Genomic DNA, 18,824 nt, shown 5'->3' with positions numbered 1-18,824 from the left:
ATGTTACTTCCTATGTCACCAACGTGATAAAAAAATATGTGATGGCATTCCCCATCTTATCTATAAGTACCCGTTTTTTAGTTCTCTGTTGGTGATAAATTATGATTTGTTTTTCTGATAAATTTGAAGTTCTGCTTCTGCAAATATTTTTGCATTCAATCATGCATAGACAACATGGGGACCCGTAGATATTATTTTACAGTTTGATTCACTTTGTCTTGAGTATTAACATAATAAATTGTTATTAACTATTACAGGGACTTTTATAAAGGAACACTCTCATATTCAGAAGTAACTAAAACACAGTTGAATCTCATGGAATAAAAATGTTGCCTTTACATTTTCATCCACTACCTATTGTGCATCTAAAGAGTTTTTATTCGGTTTAATTAGAAAGTGTAAAAATTTTTAATTTTCACCGTAATGTAAAACATACATGGAATATTTGCAATATGTAGGAACTTATTATTATATAGTTATTTAAGCGGCCACACCAGCACATGTAATAATTATACCAGCATTTACTGCAGCTACAAGTAGGAAAGAGTGGCAGGATATTGGCATTATTTTTTCCCACAGTGTAAACGTGTTGTTTCAAACACTGAGTTAGGTCTAACATATTAAACATGACTCTTTTTAGTAAGTCAAAGTAAGGCTTACACAGAATGAATGCAAACAATTTCCATACATACAGATGTCCCAAATTTCACATATTCCATTTAATTCCAATGCATATTAGGCTTTCACTGCTCAGTGAACAGGACTTTGTAATACAGCTGGAAAGTCAACTGAAGATTCATGTTGGCTACAGTCTGCTCGACCAGCCAAGGTGTGTAAGCCTCTGTGTAAGCCAGTTTCCTCTTCTGGAAAAAGAAGTGTCAGGTCACTCAGTAATCCACAATGGAGAGCGAAGATGGGGGAAAGCTAGAGCTATACCATATAACACGTTCTTATGTGGTGCATGGCAGTGGTTAGTAACGTCAAGCTCTCCAGCCACCTACTGTGTGATAGATAAAACTGCACTCTCTTGGATGGAGAGAATCGATCATGTTTGCTCTTCACACTACAGAACTCTGGCATCTGAACTGCAGGAAGAGATTGCACCTGGATGTAACCCAGGTTTGGAGCTGGACACCGGTGATGGAGAACAGCACGTCACACTACCTGGAATTACAGCTTTCAGAAGGTATAGCAGCCTTCTGAACGTTTCAGGGATCAATGTTCACCTGACCTGAAACAAAATCATTCAATTTTTCATCCACTCATTAGAAACTTTCCCTGAAATGTCTGTCTTCGCACACAAAGCTGACATTTAGATAAAGTAATACTTTCGAAAAGAAAAATATGCTATTTAGCCTTAGCCAAAAAAAAACCAAAAAAAAAAACAAACAAAAAAAAAACCCCAAACATTGAGTGTAGGGAGGACTACCATAATTTCCAGGATTTTACCCATTCTATAAATATTTTGAAGTCATTTGGAAATGCTTCTGCTCCTAATGTACATCATAGACTAACATGAATTGTTATGCACAAAATAAACAGAACTGAACTGTGCAGGGTAAAACATAGGTAAGATGAGAGGTGACACCCAATCTACTGAATTTACTCTGAGATTTTTTTGCTAATCTTGTACTTCCAGACAATGTTTTGGCTGTTTTTCACACAAACTGTAGATTGGCAGCTGTGACTCAGCTGTACAAAACAGCTCTTATATTTTCCTTTCCTGGGGCACTTCTTCTCCAGAAGCAAACTCACTTAATGTCACCTCAGCTGCCACTGGCAAACTCACCAGCAGTGCAGAAGAATCAAGCTGTGATGTGATGAGATCGAGCAATCCCTGAGCACGTCATTTCTTTTTGTGATGAAGTAAAAATAGAGGCTGGACATCTATAGTTTACTGTATGTGAAAAGGACATCTAACACCACCTTACCTGGATATAAATTACATTTACTTTTCAAAGAGTAAACCTCTCTGCAAAACCTTACTGTGTGCCATGCATTCTGCGGCGTCAGCTGCATTTCTCAAAGTAAATATACTTGTTTAAAATAAATGCCATCAGCAACAGTACTGTGTATATATATATATGGCTCAATACAGAATGGTTTTTTTAACACTTTCTCACAATTTCTAATAAAAGGTCCAATTTTTAACTCTATTAACAAACCAGCCCGCATACCAAGTTGACAGAAACGCCTCAAACAACTGGTCATTATTTGTGGGCATGTCACTATTTGTGCTAAAAATACACAAGGCTTTGATGCAAAGGTTTGCAGACATCAGCCAGACTTAGGTTATGTGAGTCTCCTTAAATATCTGCCTGTTTTCCACAGAGGTGGTTTAGGAGGGTTGTGTTTTAACTTGATACTGCAGACAACTGTGTGCTGTTAGTCTAAAACTACCAGTGCATAACACAGAGCTTGGTTACTGTGTTTCTTAATGCAAAATGACATGGAACATTATTTGCCACATCAGGAAAAGCTGAAACTATGCCCTAAGGCAAAACATCCTGAGTCAGGGGAGGTTTAGACTGGATATTAGGAAAAAATTTCTTCACCAAAAGCATTGTCAAACCATGGAACAGGCTGCCCAGGGAAGTGGTTGAGTCACCATCCCTGGAGGTACTTAAAAGATGTGTAGATGTTGGGCTCGGAGATATGGTTTAGTGGTGGACTTGGCAGTGATAGGTTAGTAGTTGGACTTGATGGTCTTAAGAGTCTTTTCCAACCTAAATGATTCTATGATTCTATTATTATTCAATTATGATATTTAAGACGATCCCATTGTGTGAGCACTGTGAAAATGAGGCAAATAAGTGGGTTACACCAGATCTGACATTTCACCCTTCTTTCTGATCATGCTCACTTTGGGGATTTAACTCAGTTCTGTTGTACAGTTCCATGTAGCTTATTATTATTTCAATTTTAGTATTAAACTAGAGAATGTCTAAATCTGTTATGGAAGTGTTTAGTGCTACATTAAAAAATATATTCCAAAACACACATATATTTAAAGTGCTTTAAAAACTTATTTAAAGTACTTTAAAAACTTTAAAATCTGGGGATTTTAAATAGAAGAATTAGGCATTCATTATTATTGTCAGTACCAGTGCCAAAACCAGTACAAGACTGTCCATTTTCTTCTTATAATGCACTACTGTGAATAAGATCATTGGGAAATGCTACCAAGAAAGAGATTATAACCACAAGAACGTTTGTGCAAAACAAAAGCAATAACAAAACCAAATGGAAAATGTTTACAAGATTCTTTCTCAGCTGCCCATCTGCCATTTAAAGTAGCCACTTTAAACTGTATTTAATATTGTACGTATCGGAATTCCTAAGTAGCAGCACGGCTTTCAGCTAATCACCCTTACAAAACAGATTTTGGGAGGGAGCAGTTTCCACCCCACTGGGGCAAGGTCCTGGCTTTGCAGCCTTGCTCTGACACCTGGGTGCAGCGCTGCAGCCATGGGGAGCTCAGGGGATGCCGTGCCATCCCTCCTCTGCCATCAGGAACCCAAGCTCTCCCTCCTGTCCTACCTTTCATGCAGGTAATACAGTAACTCAGTTTTCTGCCACGATGTCCCTTCCCTTTCTCGTCTCCCTCAGACAGGCATATTTGGGGTGGTTCCCTTCAGAAATAGCAGGTGCTCAGGGTAGGCTTTCTTTGCCCCATTTCCTGGGAGACCAGGTGTTCTGAGTTTTTGACAGCCAAGGATGGCTGTGAGGAACAGCTCTTTCTGCACCCCTTCACCCCTCCTCCTCCCTGATGGCCTCTCAGGGCCATGACACAGAGGCAGCAGTGGCACAAGGAGGCCAGGATGTGCACTCGGTGGTGGTAAGCTATTTGGATTGATTCATCAACTATTCCCTCAATTTAGGAATAGGGACAACAAGAAGATCGTCCTTTGTTTGACCCCACTTGGGAGCTGCCTGTTGGATGGTGCTGGCAGTGTATTCAGAGAGAAAATACAAAAAAACCAGAACAAAACAAAAAGTAGGAGATTCAGTCACCAAAATAAGAACGGCTTGACTAGGAAAAACAGAAAAGCTAAAATTTACCATTCTTCTCCTGTGACTATTGTAAGAAAAAAAATTATAAAAAAGAATAAATTCATAATAATCTTTTCCTTCTCATGGATAATGCTCAAATATGAAATAAATACACTGCAAATATACAGATGATTTCTGGAATTACAATCTTTTCCCAGGACCCATACACAGGCCACACCAACAGCAGTAAATATTGCTCGATGCATACAGATATACACACAGAGCAATAACTCTCCAAATAAAAGAATATTTTAGAAAATGTAATCTGGTTTCTTCTTAGCTATGGGGCAAAAAATTTTGTGGATTTTAATAGAATGCTGAGATAAATTAAGACTACAATAAATACATATACAGGTACATGTCTGTTATTAAAGTAGCACATAAAGTGTGAAGCCAAAAAAGGGGCTAAAAAGCAATTTAACCGAAGAACAAAGATTTCTGGTATTAATTTACTGCCACAGATATGAGCCCAAAACTAGCATAAGCACAGAACATTTCCTATGCAAATAGGCAAGACAAGCTAGTGCTATTTTCCCTGGACATGTTCAATAAAAGGCAAACATAATATCATGGGATGAGTAAAAATCTATTCACCGATTTTTATACTGTAATGTTTTAAAAAACTACAAGCATTTAAAATCTAGCACTTATGATACAGAGAAACCAACTGGGACGTGTTCTTAAACGTGACACGATACTTGCCTCTGACATTATCCTGTGAAACATTTATTCAGGGTCCGTGGCTTTTGATAACAGCTCAGCATACTGCTGCTGTTCTCCAATTTATTCTTCAAGTTTTTGATCTGCGTGCTGATTATCTCTGAGCCACTGGTTCAGAGTTTTTCCATCCTGCATCTTACCATCAGCAAATTCCTTAAAGGCAAGAGGTCTCAGTGGATGATCCCACCTTCTAACAGCATCCTACTTGTTTTACATGTTTTAGCAAGACCAAGGCTGCTACAGTAACACAAAAAATGAAGGCTGTTATGTCAGGATTCACTGCTTGCAGGGACTGAAAAATTACTTTGTTTTTAGATGCAAGAAGTAAGAATCTAAAGCACCAGTGCTTTTAGCCACAGAATTAAACATGGTGTATGTGTATCTATTGAGGGACTGTTCCACATGGAGTATTACTAGACAAAAGTGGTGAAATCACACTCAATACCTCCTTATTTTGGCAAATGTTATGCAAAAGCAGGGGACTGCTTAAAACCCTGACTTTGAGAAAAAGATTAATTTGTATCTGCCTTCACTTTGGGAAGGTGCATGAACTCTTCCACAAAGAAGGTGTGGCTGGCCCCCATGTTAAGGAGGAGTAAGTTGAAAATAAGGAAGAAATACTGGAATTAGATTCACATCCTGGTGTTGTGTAAGGAACTGAAATGGCAGTAACATGGATGGTGTGTCCTTCTACCATCTATTTTGTGGGACAATCAGTGTTTATTTGGCAAGACTTGCAGACTCTAGGGTAATTTGTGTGAAATGTAGTAATTCTAAAGAAATCAGGCCAATGAAGGACATATAACAGTCCCAGGTGGCATTCCTCACTGAAATCTTTGTAAATGAAAGAAAAAACCAACAAACATATGAATATGTGTAAAACTAGCATTAAAATCAGCATCAGGTCCTCCTTATTTTGAAAAGCTAGAGTACTAATACAATGGCAGGCACCAAAAAGGAGTACACTAAGGCTCCAAAAATAGGTCAGTACTTCTTATTTTGGCAAAGCAAAATGATTACAATATCTGCTGATCTCCACTGTATATTAACTTTCTTTTTCATTAGCTTTGCCTCAACAGCAGTAGCAGAATGGGAAGCAATGTGTGAAGGCAAATTTCAAGAAAGAGAAATGCAATAGTTCTAATAAAAATGAAAGTAACTACCATTTCAGCTAACGTGCCTCTTAACAGAGGCAAAGCCCCTCGTCACGGAGGTTGACTGCATATAATCTATTCACTTTAAAGTTGAATTTAATTGCATTATTATTATTTTTATATACAGTATATTGCCTAAAAGCCATGAGCCAGGACTTCTCTGCATTAGCTGCTGTGCAAACAAAGGCAAGAGGGGGTTTATGGTCCAGAGAGTTTATATTATAATTTGTTAATTTTTGATGAAGAGTAAAAGATAATCTGAATGAGGCATTCAGGCATTGAAAAACAGAAAGCATTTAGCTATGTAATGCAGCTCCTATTACAATTCTCAGCCTGCGTTCAGAAAACACCATTATCAGATACACTGAACATTGCTATAAACCGACAGTAAAGAGGATAAAATTCTCTTTAGCTATAAATGCCTGAACTACTACTAACGTCAATGGAATCGTGCCTATCTACAAGAGAATTTTGACCTGCTATCAAAAAAAGGTGGCAGAAGAAAAAAAATACAGCCGAACAAACAAAAACCACAGACACAGACTGTAAATTACTAATATCCATTAAAAGAATGTTTTTCATATAATTGCAAAACTAATTTTACTTCAATATAAAATAGAAGTAGTTATTACAATTACTGCTCAACTGCTCTTCTCGGGACCCAAAGTCTCACTGGAGGTTCTGGGTTGGTAAAAAAGAAATCTAGTGGGGCTTACTGTACTTTTCCAACGTAGCAAACATTGGGTTACTCTAAGAAAAACCAGCTCAGAGCTAAGCATGTATGATTTTATGTCCTCTGTGAAACTAAGGAAACACAAATAAAGGTATTTGATTACTATAAATTAATAAAATACTACTATAAATTAATGAAATTATTTTTTCCACATACAATATATGCCCATGTACACTTATAAAGCTTTAGATCAACTGGAAATGTTTTAAGCTTCAAATCAGAACATTATTTAAGAGTAGAAGTACTTAGTCATGTCCTTTTGCCCTCCTAAAATCTTTTCTACTGTCTTTAAAGGATATCTCGAAATTCAAAACACAATAACCTATCCACATATCACTAATTTTCTAAGTTACTAAGCACTTAATCAGGTAAAATACATTGTCACAAGTTCTATATCCTGGCACCCTATGTTTAGATCATTTCTTGAAAACACTGATAACATAGGGTAGGTGTTATTTTACATTGAAAATTTGTACTTGATAGTACATTTACCATTACCCAACTGTATTTATTTTAATGATAGAGCTAAAAAAGTAATCATCACTATTGAATTTTATATATAATACTAGACTTGAGCTCTCTTCTACGTAATAATCAGATCCCCAAATGAATAACTATCCCAGGAAGGTAATCACAACCACTACCTTGTGACTAGTGAAGTCATTGAAATTTCAAAATCTGATGAAATACTTTTAAAACTGAATCAGTTTTAAAAGTAATTCCCCTGAACTCGACTCCAATGAAAACACTGTGGCTCTGGTTTTCTGATCCCTCATGGTGAATAACAATATTTCTTTAAACTGAGTAAAATACATTCTCCAGATGAATTGTAAGAGGTAGTAAATTGCTTACATGGTCATTATTCCCATTAAGTAATTTGCTTTGAGCAAAATAGGAAAACATTGTATTTTCAAGAATTATAAAAGTAATAGAAATTTTTAAAACTATGGTTGGATCTAGGACAAAAAATATGATTTTAATAATAAAGCAACTATTCTTTCAGCATGTGCATACGATAGTTTTAAAATTCATCTTTAAAATTACTTTAAGATTTAATAATTATATGTAAGTGAAAATGAACGTGCAGTGTGCTGTGATAATGCCACCACTGGGTGATATCATCTGAGTCTATTATTCAGCAGAGCAGAGAAATATCAAGAAATAATTGGCCTGAAAACTCTCATTTTAATTGCTCTGCACAGCCCTGGAAAGCAAGTTTGATGCCTCTAATATCAAGGAACATATCCAATTCTGAAAATGAAGCAAAATGGATCAGGCTGGTCATAAAGAAATTATAAGCACTGAGCCAGGGTATGCTAAACCACCTTCAAAACAAATGGGAACAATTTTATTATACAAAATTACAACAAAAGAGACAGCTCACAGGCTTGTTTAGCATTAAAAGAATATTTAGATTCAGGAACCGGATATGGGGAAGTTGTTCAGAGTTGGAATTCAAGACTGGAGTAAATCAGGACAGCCATGAGGTCTGGGGGAAGCAGTCGGTGGTGAGAAATGCAGAGACTGGAGTCTTTTAGTCCACACAGAAAATTATCAGTATTCTGCTGCCTTCTAAACCACAGGAGTGACTACAGATAACCGAATGTGTTGCTATACATAGATGCATCTTTCCCAGTATCCCCTTCTTGCCATATTTTTTACCGTATCCAATCAACTTTCCACCTTAGAAAACTGGTTACAGTTAAAAGATGCAAAGTCAATTTACATATACACAGGTTTTATTTTATGTTTTTAAAAACATCCTGTGAACTTCCCAAGATACATTTTTAAGCACCTCCTTACTCTAAGCAAGGGAAAAAAAGTATTTTTTAATCTTTTTTTCAGTTGGAGTTTTGTAAATACCATTACTTCCCATCTCCACCGCATCAGACTGATATAAAAATACACCACAAACTCACTTCAGAGTGCTCCAGTTTTAAAATTCTTTGTATTAGTTCTATCAAACTTCTCATAAAATGTCTAGTCTGGGGGAAAAAAGTACTTGGCCAATTTTCAGAAGCTTAGTATCTCTAGGGTAATAAAGACATATTTAAGTCAATCAGTTCTATAATGGAGAACTAGCATCAATGGGAACTTCAGGAGTGACTCTTGCCTCTTCATTATAAATATCAGATCTGTCTAGAGACATAATTTTATTTCATTATATGTTGTTTGTCATGTCAGAATAAAAGTGTTACCTGCAAAATAGTAAATCTGGGACTGAGTGATTAATAAATGTGCTTTAGGTTTCACTGTGTGAAAAGTATGGTTGCAATTGTTTTTTCATCTTAGAGTGCCTGTTGTGTGAAAGCTTGTTTTGTGTGTCTAGAACCACTTATACAAAATGCATTTTTAACTACCATAGTTGATCATAAAGGGAAAGAGGGAGAAATAAAAAGATACATTATGCAAACAGTCTTGAGATTTCTTTTTCTTAATACAAAAGACACTGATGTTTCTTTGCTCATTCACTGGATGGTACAGCATGGCATAAAGTTGATTTAAGAAACTTGATTTTAGACTGGTAACCATTTTACATTCTAAATGAAGGGAAAGGTGTTTTTTAAGCCTATTGGATAAAATATATTTGTTTTGGTGCCTTGGAAAAATAAAGGAAAAAGTGGATTCTGCCAGGATGAATAAATTACACTGGCATGAAAAAAGGACAGAACAATGCATTTAACACCAGATTAACATCTGGGGTTACCTGCCAAAACCAATGCAATGCTTATTAGTATCTGACTGAAAAGCTCATCCTCTGTCCTGGGCCACATTATTCATTTGCTTAAGCCAAACAGGCTCTTCATCAGCTTCTGTCTTGCCTTATGTTCTCATTTCCCTGTAAATGTATGATAATGAAGGTCCTGCTAGCAGATGTGCCTTTAGACTCATTAACTTCTGAATCTTGTTCATTTTATCCACCAAAAGTTAGTTTATTAGAACAAACAATTATGGGAAAGTAGAAAATCACAAAGAGCTTTCATCATGATACTTAACTCCAGATACAGATACCAAGTGAATGTATGCAGATGCTAATAATTATAAAGTACAACACTTAGAGATTGTCTTAAGTGATGAGGGAGTTCCCCATGCCTCAAGAGACAGAGAAATTCTGTGTGACTTCAAGCAAAACATCATAAATCATTGCTTAGCAAAGATTCAAATAGCAACTGTCTTGGTTACTGACAATAACTAAAGGCACAAAGGACTTTGATCCTACTTGCCTGAGGGAAAGTTAGTGAGCTAAAATAACACTATAGGGCTATATAAATAGCACTATAGCAACAAGCTTTGAGGAAAACATTAAAGTCTTGATGATTTCATGAAAAATTCATGAAATAAAGCCCTAAGAAGAATAAAACACAACTATGGACAGGATTTACTTTATGATAGATAGAACATGATAAATAGCAGATCTTATTTAATACAGATAAAATTATTTTAATATTTCACATCTGTGGCAAAACAATTAATTTAGATATAGCTGTTGAATTAATATATGAAGTTCTGATAGTACACTTTACATATAAAAAACCAAAATAACATCCTGTAAAGATATGTCACTACTCTTCATTAACATGTACAGACTCTAAACAGTTCGGTGTTGATAAAAATCCTGACACCTTTTTTATATTTTAATATAATAAATGAGTTTTAAGGAAACGTAACATGTCTTCCTTAGCATTAAGACTTTTAAAATCATATTTGTACTCCTATTAAATCTCAGCTTAAAAAACTTTTACATTATCTTATCTGAAGACTGACAGCAACGTGAAGCCAATACCTACTTAAAAAACGGAAAAAGTGTATTTTCTGACTAAACTGTCTAGCAGCGTTTTAAAAAGTTATTACTTAAAAAACTGCACAGTTTTAAAATGTAACATGCCAACAGGTGAAATGCAGCTACAAAAGCAATACCTGTAACTTGCTTCAGCTCTTCTAATTAAAACCAAACCCTAATCACAGTTTAAAGGCTCTAGTTATAAAAGGACATACTCTCGACCAGCAATTCTTGGGACTCTGCTCAATAAGAGACATTGATGAGATGGGAAGAACAGTGCCAGGATATATCAACACAGATAATCTATATCTGTGGTGAAGCTATTCCACGGACTTTTGAATTGACTGTCAGTTTCAGGTTTTACCTGGAAATGCAAAATGAAAGAAAAAAATTTTTTCAATACATCATTTTACTAACTTCCTTTTCTACCATGTGCTTTGGTTTTATTTACCCTCTGGAATGTCCTCCATCTGTATGTACCTGACAGTTTTCTAATATTTTAATATAAATGAGTTTTAAGGAAATCCATCCTTAAGTCCAGCAGAAGCTACAGTATGCAACCCCATGCACCAGTGCGACGGCAGACTATTGCACCTCTCTCAGAAGTAAACAGAAGTCTGTTGAAAGTAAGAAACAGTTTTATATGTATTTGGTGCAATCGTGAATAAAGATAAAAACTATCATACAGGCAATGTCTGTGATGCATTTTAGAGTCATATAATTATTTCTGTATGCTTACGTCTCACTAAACAAGCAGCTCATGGTTTGATTTACACATTTACATGAGCTGAGCATTCTTACCCTGAACAAGGCAGTACTGTATTATCCGCAATTACTAAGAATCACATGCGGTAGCACTTCTCACTTGAATGAGGTAGAAGGAGACTGTGAGCCAGTTGCTTTCCACTGAAATATACACTGATGGTACAAAAATCCAAAATATTTTACTGTCTCAGTTGATTATCAGATAGCTGGTAAGATCATTTGGTAGAGTTAAGACAAGCAAAACAAATGAGTACTGTGTCCTAGGGCCAAGTCATACTCTCTCAAGAGATCAAGTTCATGGAATTACAAAAATGTTATGCCTGCCAATGGCACTGTTGTTTTTGAATAATACTAAGAAGAAAGACTGAAATAACCCGTTCTTTCACCACTCCTGCAAAATATCTGACAGTTGCATTGGCTACCCAAATGTGTATTTGGTTATATACAGCTGTCACATTTTTGTAGGGACAGTATAAGGATGACTTACTTCTAAGTATTTTGTCGCACCTTCTTTTCAATGAAAATATAACAAAGCATTCATATTTCATAGTCATAATAAAATCTTCAATCACAAAAAAAAAAATATCAAACAGACCTCACTTTAAGGACATTCTCATACCATTTAGTCAACTTCCCTTAATCTAACATATAGGAATTACTTATAGTTATTTTCTCCTAGAGTCATTCCAAACAGTGCTTTGCTTTAGAAGTTGAAGGCTGTGCAAAGAGCTAGGAAATAAAATTCTCTGTAGTCTGTGGAAAGAAGAGAATCAATTATGCTTTTACTCAACAAAGGTATTCACTAATTCTGTGTACATGCTTGCTATATCTAATCCCTGTTTTTCAAAGATGTACTGCTGCTTCCATTCTAAAACTCTCACTGTCTTCCATGTGCATTACTGACATTCAGCACTTTGCACTATCGAACCTTCAGGTCCAGCATCCCACCCATCTCTCACCTCATGGTTGTAAATTTTTAAATTTGATTATTTTTTTCCTTTCAAGAAACATAACTGACTATCTTTACAAATGAATACTTATACCCACACCATATCCATACCCATACACAATACTTCAGAATACATGAGGAAAAAGTAGAAATGAAGTTGTATCAAGAAATGAAGAAAAGGTGTTCAAATACAATCACACAAAATTACTACCAATTTAACCAAAATAACTGGGGTTTGTGATCCAATGAATATACAGGAGATGCTTTTCTTGGCAGAACTTCTGGACAATTGTGACAAAATGATGACTGCCTGATTAACAACCCAAGCTTTTACGAATTATTTGGTGAATGAAAACAATGGAAACATACAAGCTGGACTGCAGCCCTGAATATAAAATATCCCCAAATGAAAACATCCCTAGTGAGGCATTGTGTGGTAAATGACAGCACCCAGCTAACAGTAACACCTTCAAGTATCCTTTACAAGCCCCAACTTTGTTTCCTCAACACTAGGTGTCTTACAGACACAGCAGAAGAAAAACAGTCCTGTCTCAAAAAGCTTGCAATATAGGCATAAATCAAAGACAGCAGGTGAATATCACAGGATCGAAAGTAGGTCGGTCACGGTTGGTAAATGGACAGCACGTTGACAGTGTTACTAGAATTGAGTCATGGAGGCATCAAAGTAAAGTGGAGCTCAAAAAGAATATTTAACGTAGAACAACAACGTGACAGGCGTTGTTAAGAAGAAACTCCTGCTTTTTCTTGAGGTAGGATAATTGTAGAGATTATGAAAACACAGTTAATGTCACATGAAAGTACATATGTACATATAGGGAATTTTTATTCAACTCAAAATTTCCTGCTCTTTGCTCAAATATAAGTGGCCCTGATCAGTACCCAGTCTTATACATACACAGAGTAACAGTTTAAACCAGCAAGACTAGCTACCTCTTAGCATGTGTATTGTTATACAAAATGGAGAAAAAAACAGCTGGCTGCATTTTTTCACTTTAGAGTCATCTCTTTATGCTGCGTTATGTATAGGACAAATGTGTGTGCTAAATTTCATTTTCATGGATAAATGCGCAGTATCACCCATCAGGCTGTTAGCTTCACTGCCTTAAAAACAAAACATACCCACTGATGGGTCAAAAAAATGTAGGATTTTGTTAAAAATCAGGCTGTGAATAAATGACAGAAAGTTCCTTCTGAGCACACTGCTTTTTGTAGCAGTAGGTATTGTGTTTGATAAAATTCCAGAAACTTAGCCCATCTGCATAATTTCTTTTCCTAGTTAGAGTGCTTAAATAAAATTACACATTCTAGCTTCCAAAACAAAAAGACAGATATTTTCTCAACCAGTTACATAAATTAGAAACCTTGTATAGGAATTTCTCCAATGCATGATTTAAATGGAGATCATTTTAATGACAAAAGCAAGCTTACAGATCAGATATTGTAAGGACTAATATTGAACTATTTCTGATATTTGTATAAAACCACAAAGATTTCTGCAATTAATGATTGCTATGCCAAGGGAGAAATTGTTTCAGATTAAACTCTATTCAAATGAATTATATTTTTAAAAAAAGTTTTTACTGCATCTTATATTTTCTTACTGTTTTAAAATTGGCTTGTAAACAGGTGTAGCAGTAATAGGTTTAAACTCTGCCTAGTGCTTCCATTTGGCTACCTCTAATCACAGCGAAACCTTACTCCCTACTCTTTTACTCATCATGGGGGCTTTAAAGATTGCCTTTCAAGGGCACACATGTCTGTCTCTCAGGTTAGTTGCATGAGGAGTCTAGATGCCAAACTTCAGAAAATTAGTATTATACTGTTAGAGGTTGGTACATCATCTGTGACGTCATGTTGGCTAATTTAGGCAGAAGCCAAGGTACTATAGTGCTGGCCCTGAGATAATTGCTATCAATATTAAAGATTTTAAGAATAAAACAAAAATTTTAGTAATTAACATGAATATAAGTTTCAAGTTTGTTATCTCAGAGTATGCCATACCAGCAAGTAGTAGCACATTATGTGATGTGTTGTAATGACATTAGGTGCTACCAAGTCCTTTTATCAAATACTATTTTTACATGCTTACAAGATAATTTACAAAATTAAGCATTAAAATGAACATTCAAAATAATACAAACTTGAAATAAATGTTAATAATTGTATAAAGTAAATAGTTTGTAAACTAATTGTTGACTAATTCTAAATAAAATGTTAATGACATCTTTCAAATCAGGTGGCTGAACAGCCAGAACAGTACAGAAATGTGGGTTACTTAAAATGAAAGATTTAAATACAAAAGTATACATGAAGAGAAATCCATTAGCTCTAAAGAAGCAATTTCTGATGTACTTTTCTGCCTGACCTGATAAATCTGTGCTGTGTCAGTTTTCATTCAACAGTTAATATTTGACTACACTAAATGAAATTGCAGGATGATAATGCACTCACAGATCTTCTTTCCATTTTATTGGTCTATCTTACAGCTGTGTATTTCATTATATTGAAAGCAAACAATTATTTGTCTGTGGTTCAATCTCTACTTTGTATACATTCTTTATAGCACCTATTCCTTCCAAATTATACTGCGGATCTAAGCAAAACATATCTTCCCCTTTTCTGACAGATTCCCTGAGTTGAAGACCTTATAATAAAATAACACCACTCCTGAATATACAGCTACTTCTAATATTTCTTCAAATATCTGTATATTATACAAAGCAGGAAGGAATTACGTGGTAGCTATTAAAATACATAGCTCAGCTGCAATCTTTTTGCTTTGTTATTTGCCCCATATATGCATGATACATCGATGTGAACACAGGTTTACAGGACGTGGGAATGAAAGTGATTATCCTCACAGTAACAGGTTTCCGCGCTGCAGAGCACACCCCGCCCTCAATGCAGTAAAGAACTTGAAGTGTTTAAGTCCATGCAAGTTTAAGTTATATGCATTTTTAGCTTGAAACTTAATGTTCTGTGTTTGAGAATACCATCTTCATCCCATTTTGAACTGGGATCTGTACTTTAAAAGTAGAATTAAAGAAAAAAGTACATATCCATTTTTAATAGTGACAACCAGCCACCTGCAGCCCAGGTGGATTATTGAAAGGAAGAGCACAAGACACGACCTGGAAGAAAAAAATAACAACATGATATGACCAACTAATTTGTTCTCCTTGCTGACTTTGTAGAATGAGATGAGTAATTTGGCTATAACTATGTGAACAGATTTGGGCCTGGTGGTACTGTAACTGAAGCATATATTTAGAAATATTCTGCTCATTCAAACAAAATATGCTGTAGAGAAAAAAGGTTGTGATTTCCAGTTGGGAAATGTTTATTCCTCGTAACTTTGGAAAATCACTAAAAATGATAGAACAGATTACCTGTATAGCTTTGGATGCTCTTCACTTTCTATGAGGTCTTGGCTAGAACTACAGAATATAAATCTGGATGCCTCCCAGCTATTCCGCTGCCAGGGCAAAGTGGAAAAAAATTTTTAAATCTTTATTTAAAAAAAAAAAAGTTATAGTAAAATACAAGACAACAAAGACCTTTCAGAAAACAAAACAAACAAGCAAAAAAAAAACTGCAAAAAACTGCACAACAACCAGTCTGCTACAGCCTTTTTTCCTGAGGGGGTACACACAAAACATATAAGGAAGAACAGCCTTTTATTTTTATTTAAGAAGTAAAGGAAAAGAACTAGCTTTATCCTCACGAGAGGAGAAATAGATTATGGTTTATATCTTAGAATAGCATTGTTCTTCCACTGAGCACACTCACTTGCCACAACAAAGATGTTTAAAGTACAGCCAGTTGGATCAGCAGTCTACAAAGATCTGTGTAGGTAACACAGCCTAAATCATATAAGACTATTAAGGATTCACTGTGGCCCCTGCACTTCTACAAAAAGTAACTGAAAAGCCAAGGGACCTCCCAAAGACTCTCTGTCAGTCAACATCTTTAACCTGCACGACAGCCACATGGTTGCACTCTGCCTTTGTAGCAATACCCGAGTGCTCCGTGTGGCTTCAGGAGGAACAACAAATAAGGTCACAGCAATAATCAAACTAGCAGGTACATAAACTCGGATTAGTGTGGCGAAGTACAAATTCCAGTGTAAAAAGCTTTAGATAACTACCCAAATGCAGGTCAAAAAGACATTCTTATCCACCAAGCCTGTTAGATCCCAGTGCACAAACTGAGCATTTGTTGAAGCTCCCTACAGATAAGAGCAAGGTTCCCAAATGAGCAAGGTCTGCGTCTCCCAGTCGGAGCATTAGTCAGCTCATTGTCATCCAAATCCCATTTCAGAGACACTCTGTGAAGGCGGAGACAAAGGGGACCTTTCACTGAAAAAGTTTAATGAAAATAAATCACAGAGCCCCAGGTCATCAGCATACTGATGACAGCAGAGTCTATACTGTGTGCTCCCTTTCCTGGTGACATCATATTTCGTGTAGGATAGGTTTCACTGGACCCCTGTGAAAAATCAATCTTTGGAGTGGAAAATATCCTTCCAAAATTACCCTTAAAATCTCATAGAGAAACTAAGGACATCTATTTAAAGACAACAATGTAACCCAGCCTGGACCACAGCCAGATAACAGGAAGAATAAATATTACGGTTATGCCTAGTGAATGGGTCACTGCTTCAGAACAGCGAGATCTGAATTCATGACCCTGCTCTTCTAAAGACATCTGATAAACAGTCATAGATTATAAAAAAACACAGTGGAAGAGACGTCATGTAATACTGTTCTCTGGATTCTCTAAAACCAGATTGCACCTTGAATTGCAAGGCTCAGAAGTTAACATAGGACTTTAATGAAACATTGCCCAAACCAAGCAGAGTGGAAAAAGTACTTCTTGCCTTTTACAGATCTTATTTGTCAATATCGAACCTGCTTTCCGTGCCCTGGCCCCCACTCCTTGCTTCACTTTTGAATCATAATCAGTTTGATATTCACTACACCCAGGTACCTAGGCATCAATATGCATTTCTCCAGTTTTCCAAGACTATAAACCTGTTTTGCAGTGTAGCTCCTGCCTCCTCCAGCTTCCTTTTACAGTTTCCTGAAGACAATATACTCCATATCTGCTGTTTCTCCCATATTCACAATATCTTTTAACATGTTACAAGAGATGAACAGTTTGATATGATCATGGTTCCAGTAGGGGTTATGTCTAGAAGGTCAGTACCTCAACACTTTTGAGGACTTCAGTCTCTCAAATCTCAGACTTCCATCTATAAACTACATATAGCATTACTTTGCAAAAGGTTTTTGAGGTTACAGCCATTTAGTATTATCAAGTGTTCACATAATATAATAATGGAAATAAATTTTACGAGTACATGGGCTTTATAGCCAAGCAATATAAACAAAAATATTAAAAATTGCTGACATGTAAGTTCCAAAAAAACCCCCTTATACTCAAACAAATATAAACAATGTTATATTCAGACCTGAACCAAAGAATCAAGTAAAAGTCAGAACAATAGACTATGCTTGGACATTATTATTTTATAATACTCCAAAATCCTTGACATTTTTTAAAAGAATCAGACATTCATATATGTGAAATTAGTTCCTGAAATAGAGCACAGGCACCCTAATCTACTTCTTCCTCATGCTCTTGAGAAGTGTGCAGCCCCTGGAGAGGACAGTGCTTTCCTACTACTCCCTAAACCCACTGAATGGGTAATAAAACAGACAGAAGCAGCATCAATAAATGATGCTCAAAGCAAACTCAACAGCCTGGATAATAATTTATGCATCTATCATATGTATATACAAATGACCAGATGAAATTGAATTAAATCTTAAGAAAATGGATGATGAGGCTAGCTCACAACAAACTGGCAATGATGGGAGATGGAAAGTTTTTGCAAAAGCCCTTATACTAATGATAAAATCCTGCTTTATGAAGAGAATGTTTGGAATCTCTAGTGCCTATGGCTACAACTTTTCAAGCATAAGTTAAAACGTCCAGATAAGGTTCACATGGTCCAATTATCAACTTCCTTATTCATGAATTAATCTAATTATGCAATAAGTTAAAGATGGAGTGAAAAGTATGTATCTTTAAATGCTTAATTACGATATTTGAATTTTCATATATTTGTATTAAGTGATTAATCATTATCACAGAATCACAGACTCACAGAATGGGAGGGGCTGGAAGGGACCTTTGGAGACCATCCCGTCCAACCCCCTGCCTGAGCAGGCACACCCAGAGCAGGGGCACAGGACCACGTCTAGGCGGGGTGTGAATGTCTCCAGGGAAGGGACCCCACAGCCTCTCTGGGCAGCCTGTGCCCCTGCTCTGGCACCCGCACAGGGAAGGGGTTTTTCCTCATATTGAGGTAGAAGTTCCTGTGTTCCAACTTGTGCCCATTGCCCCTTGGCCTGTCGTTGAGCACTATTGAAAAGAGCCCAGTCCCATCCTCCTGACAACCACCCCATTGGTATTTATAAGCATTGATAAGATCCCCCCATAGTCTTCTCTTCTCCAGGCTGAACAAACCCAAGCCTCTCAGCCTTTCCTCAAGGGAGATGCTCCAGCCCCCTGATCATCTTGGTAGCTCTCTGCTGGACTTGCTCAGGCAGTTCCACATCCTTCTTAAACCGGGGGACCCAG

General features: G+C 36.4%; 1 protein-coding gene across 3 annotated transcripts in view; it reads right to left on the bottom strand.

The window, feature by feature from the left end:
- Nucleotides 1–18,824, bottom strand: part of ATRNL1 (attractin like 1) — a 524,212-nt gene that overhangs the window by 145,999 nt on the left and 359,389 nt on the right. The window contains exon 27 of one of the 3 annotated variants that reach the window (XM_064464230.1): nucleotides 9,807–10,805. The exons of the other annotated variants lie outside the window; for them this stretch is intronic. Within the exon in view, the coding sequence (XP_064320300.1) occupies nucleotides 10,731–10,805 (75 nt within the window). The 3' untranslated portion in view covers nucleotides 9,807–10,730. Of the gene's footprint in view, nucleotides 1–9,806; nucleotides 10,806–18,824 lie in introns of those variants that run through there. 3 annotated transcript variants of the gene reach the window in all.

The sequence above is a fragment of the Phalacrocorax carbo genome, chromosome 12 (assembly GCF_963921805.1).
Source record: "Phalacrocorax carbo chromosome 12, bPhaCar2.1, whole genome shotgun sequence".
NCBI classification, from domain to species: domain Eukaryota; kingdom Metazoa; phylum Chordata; class Aves; order Suliformes; family Phalacrocoracidae; genus Phalacrocorax; species Phalacrocorax carbo.
This window is presented reverse-complemented; position numbering and strand designations above follow the sequence as displayed.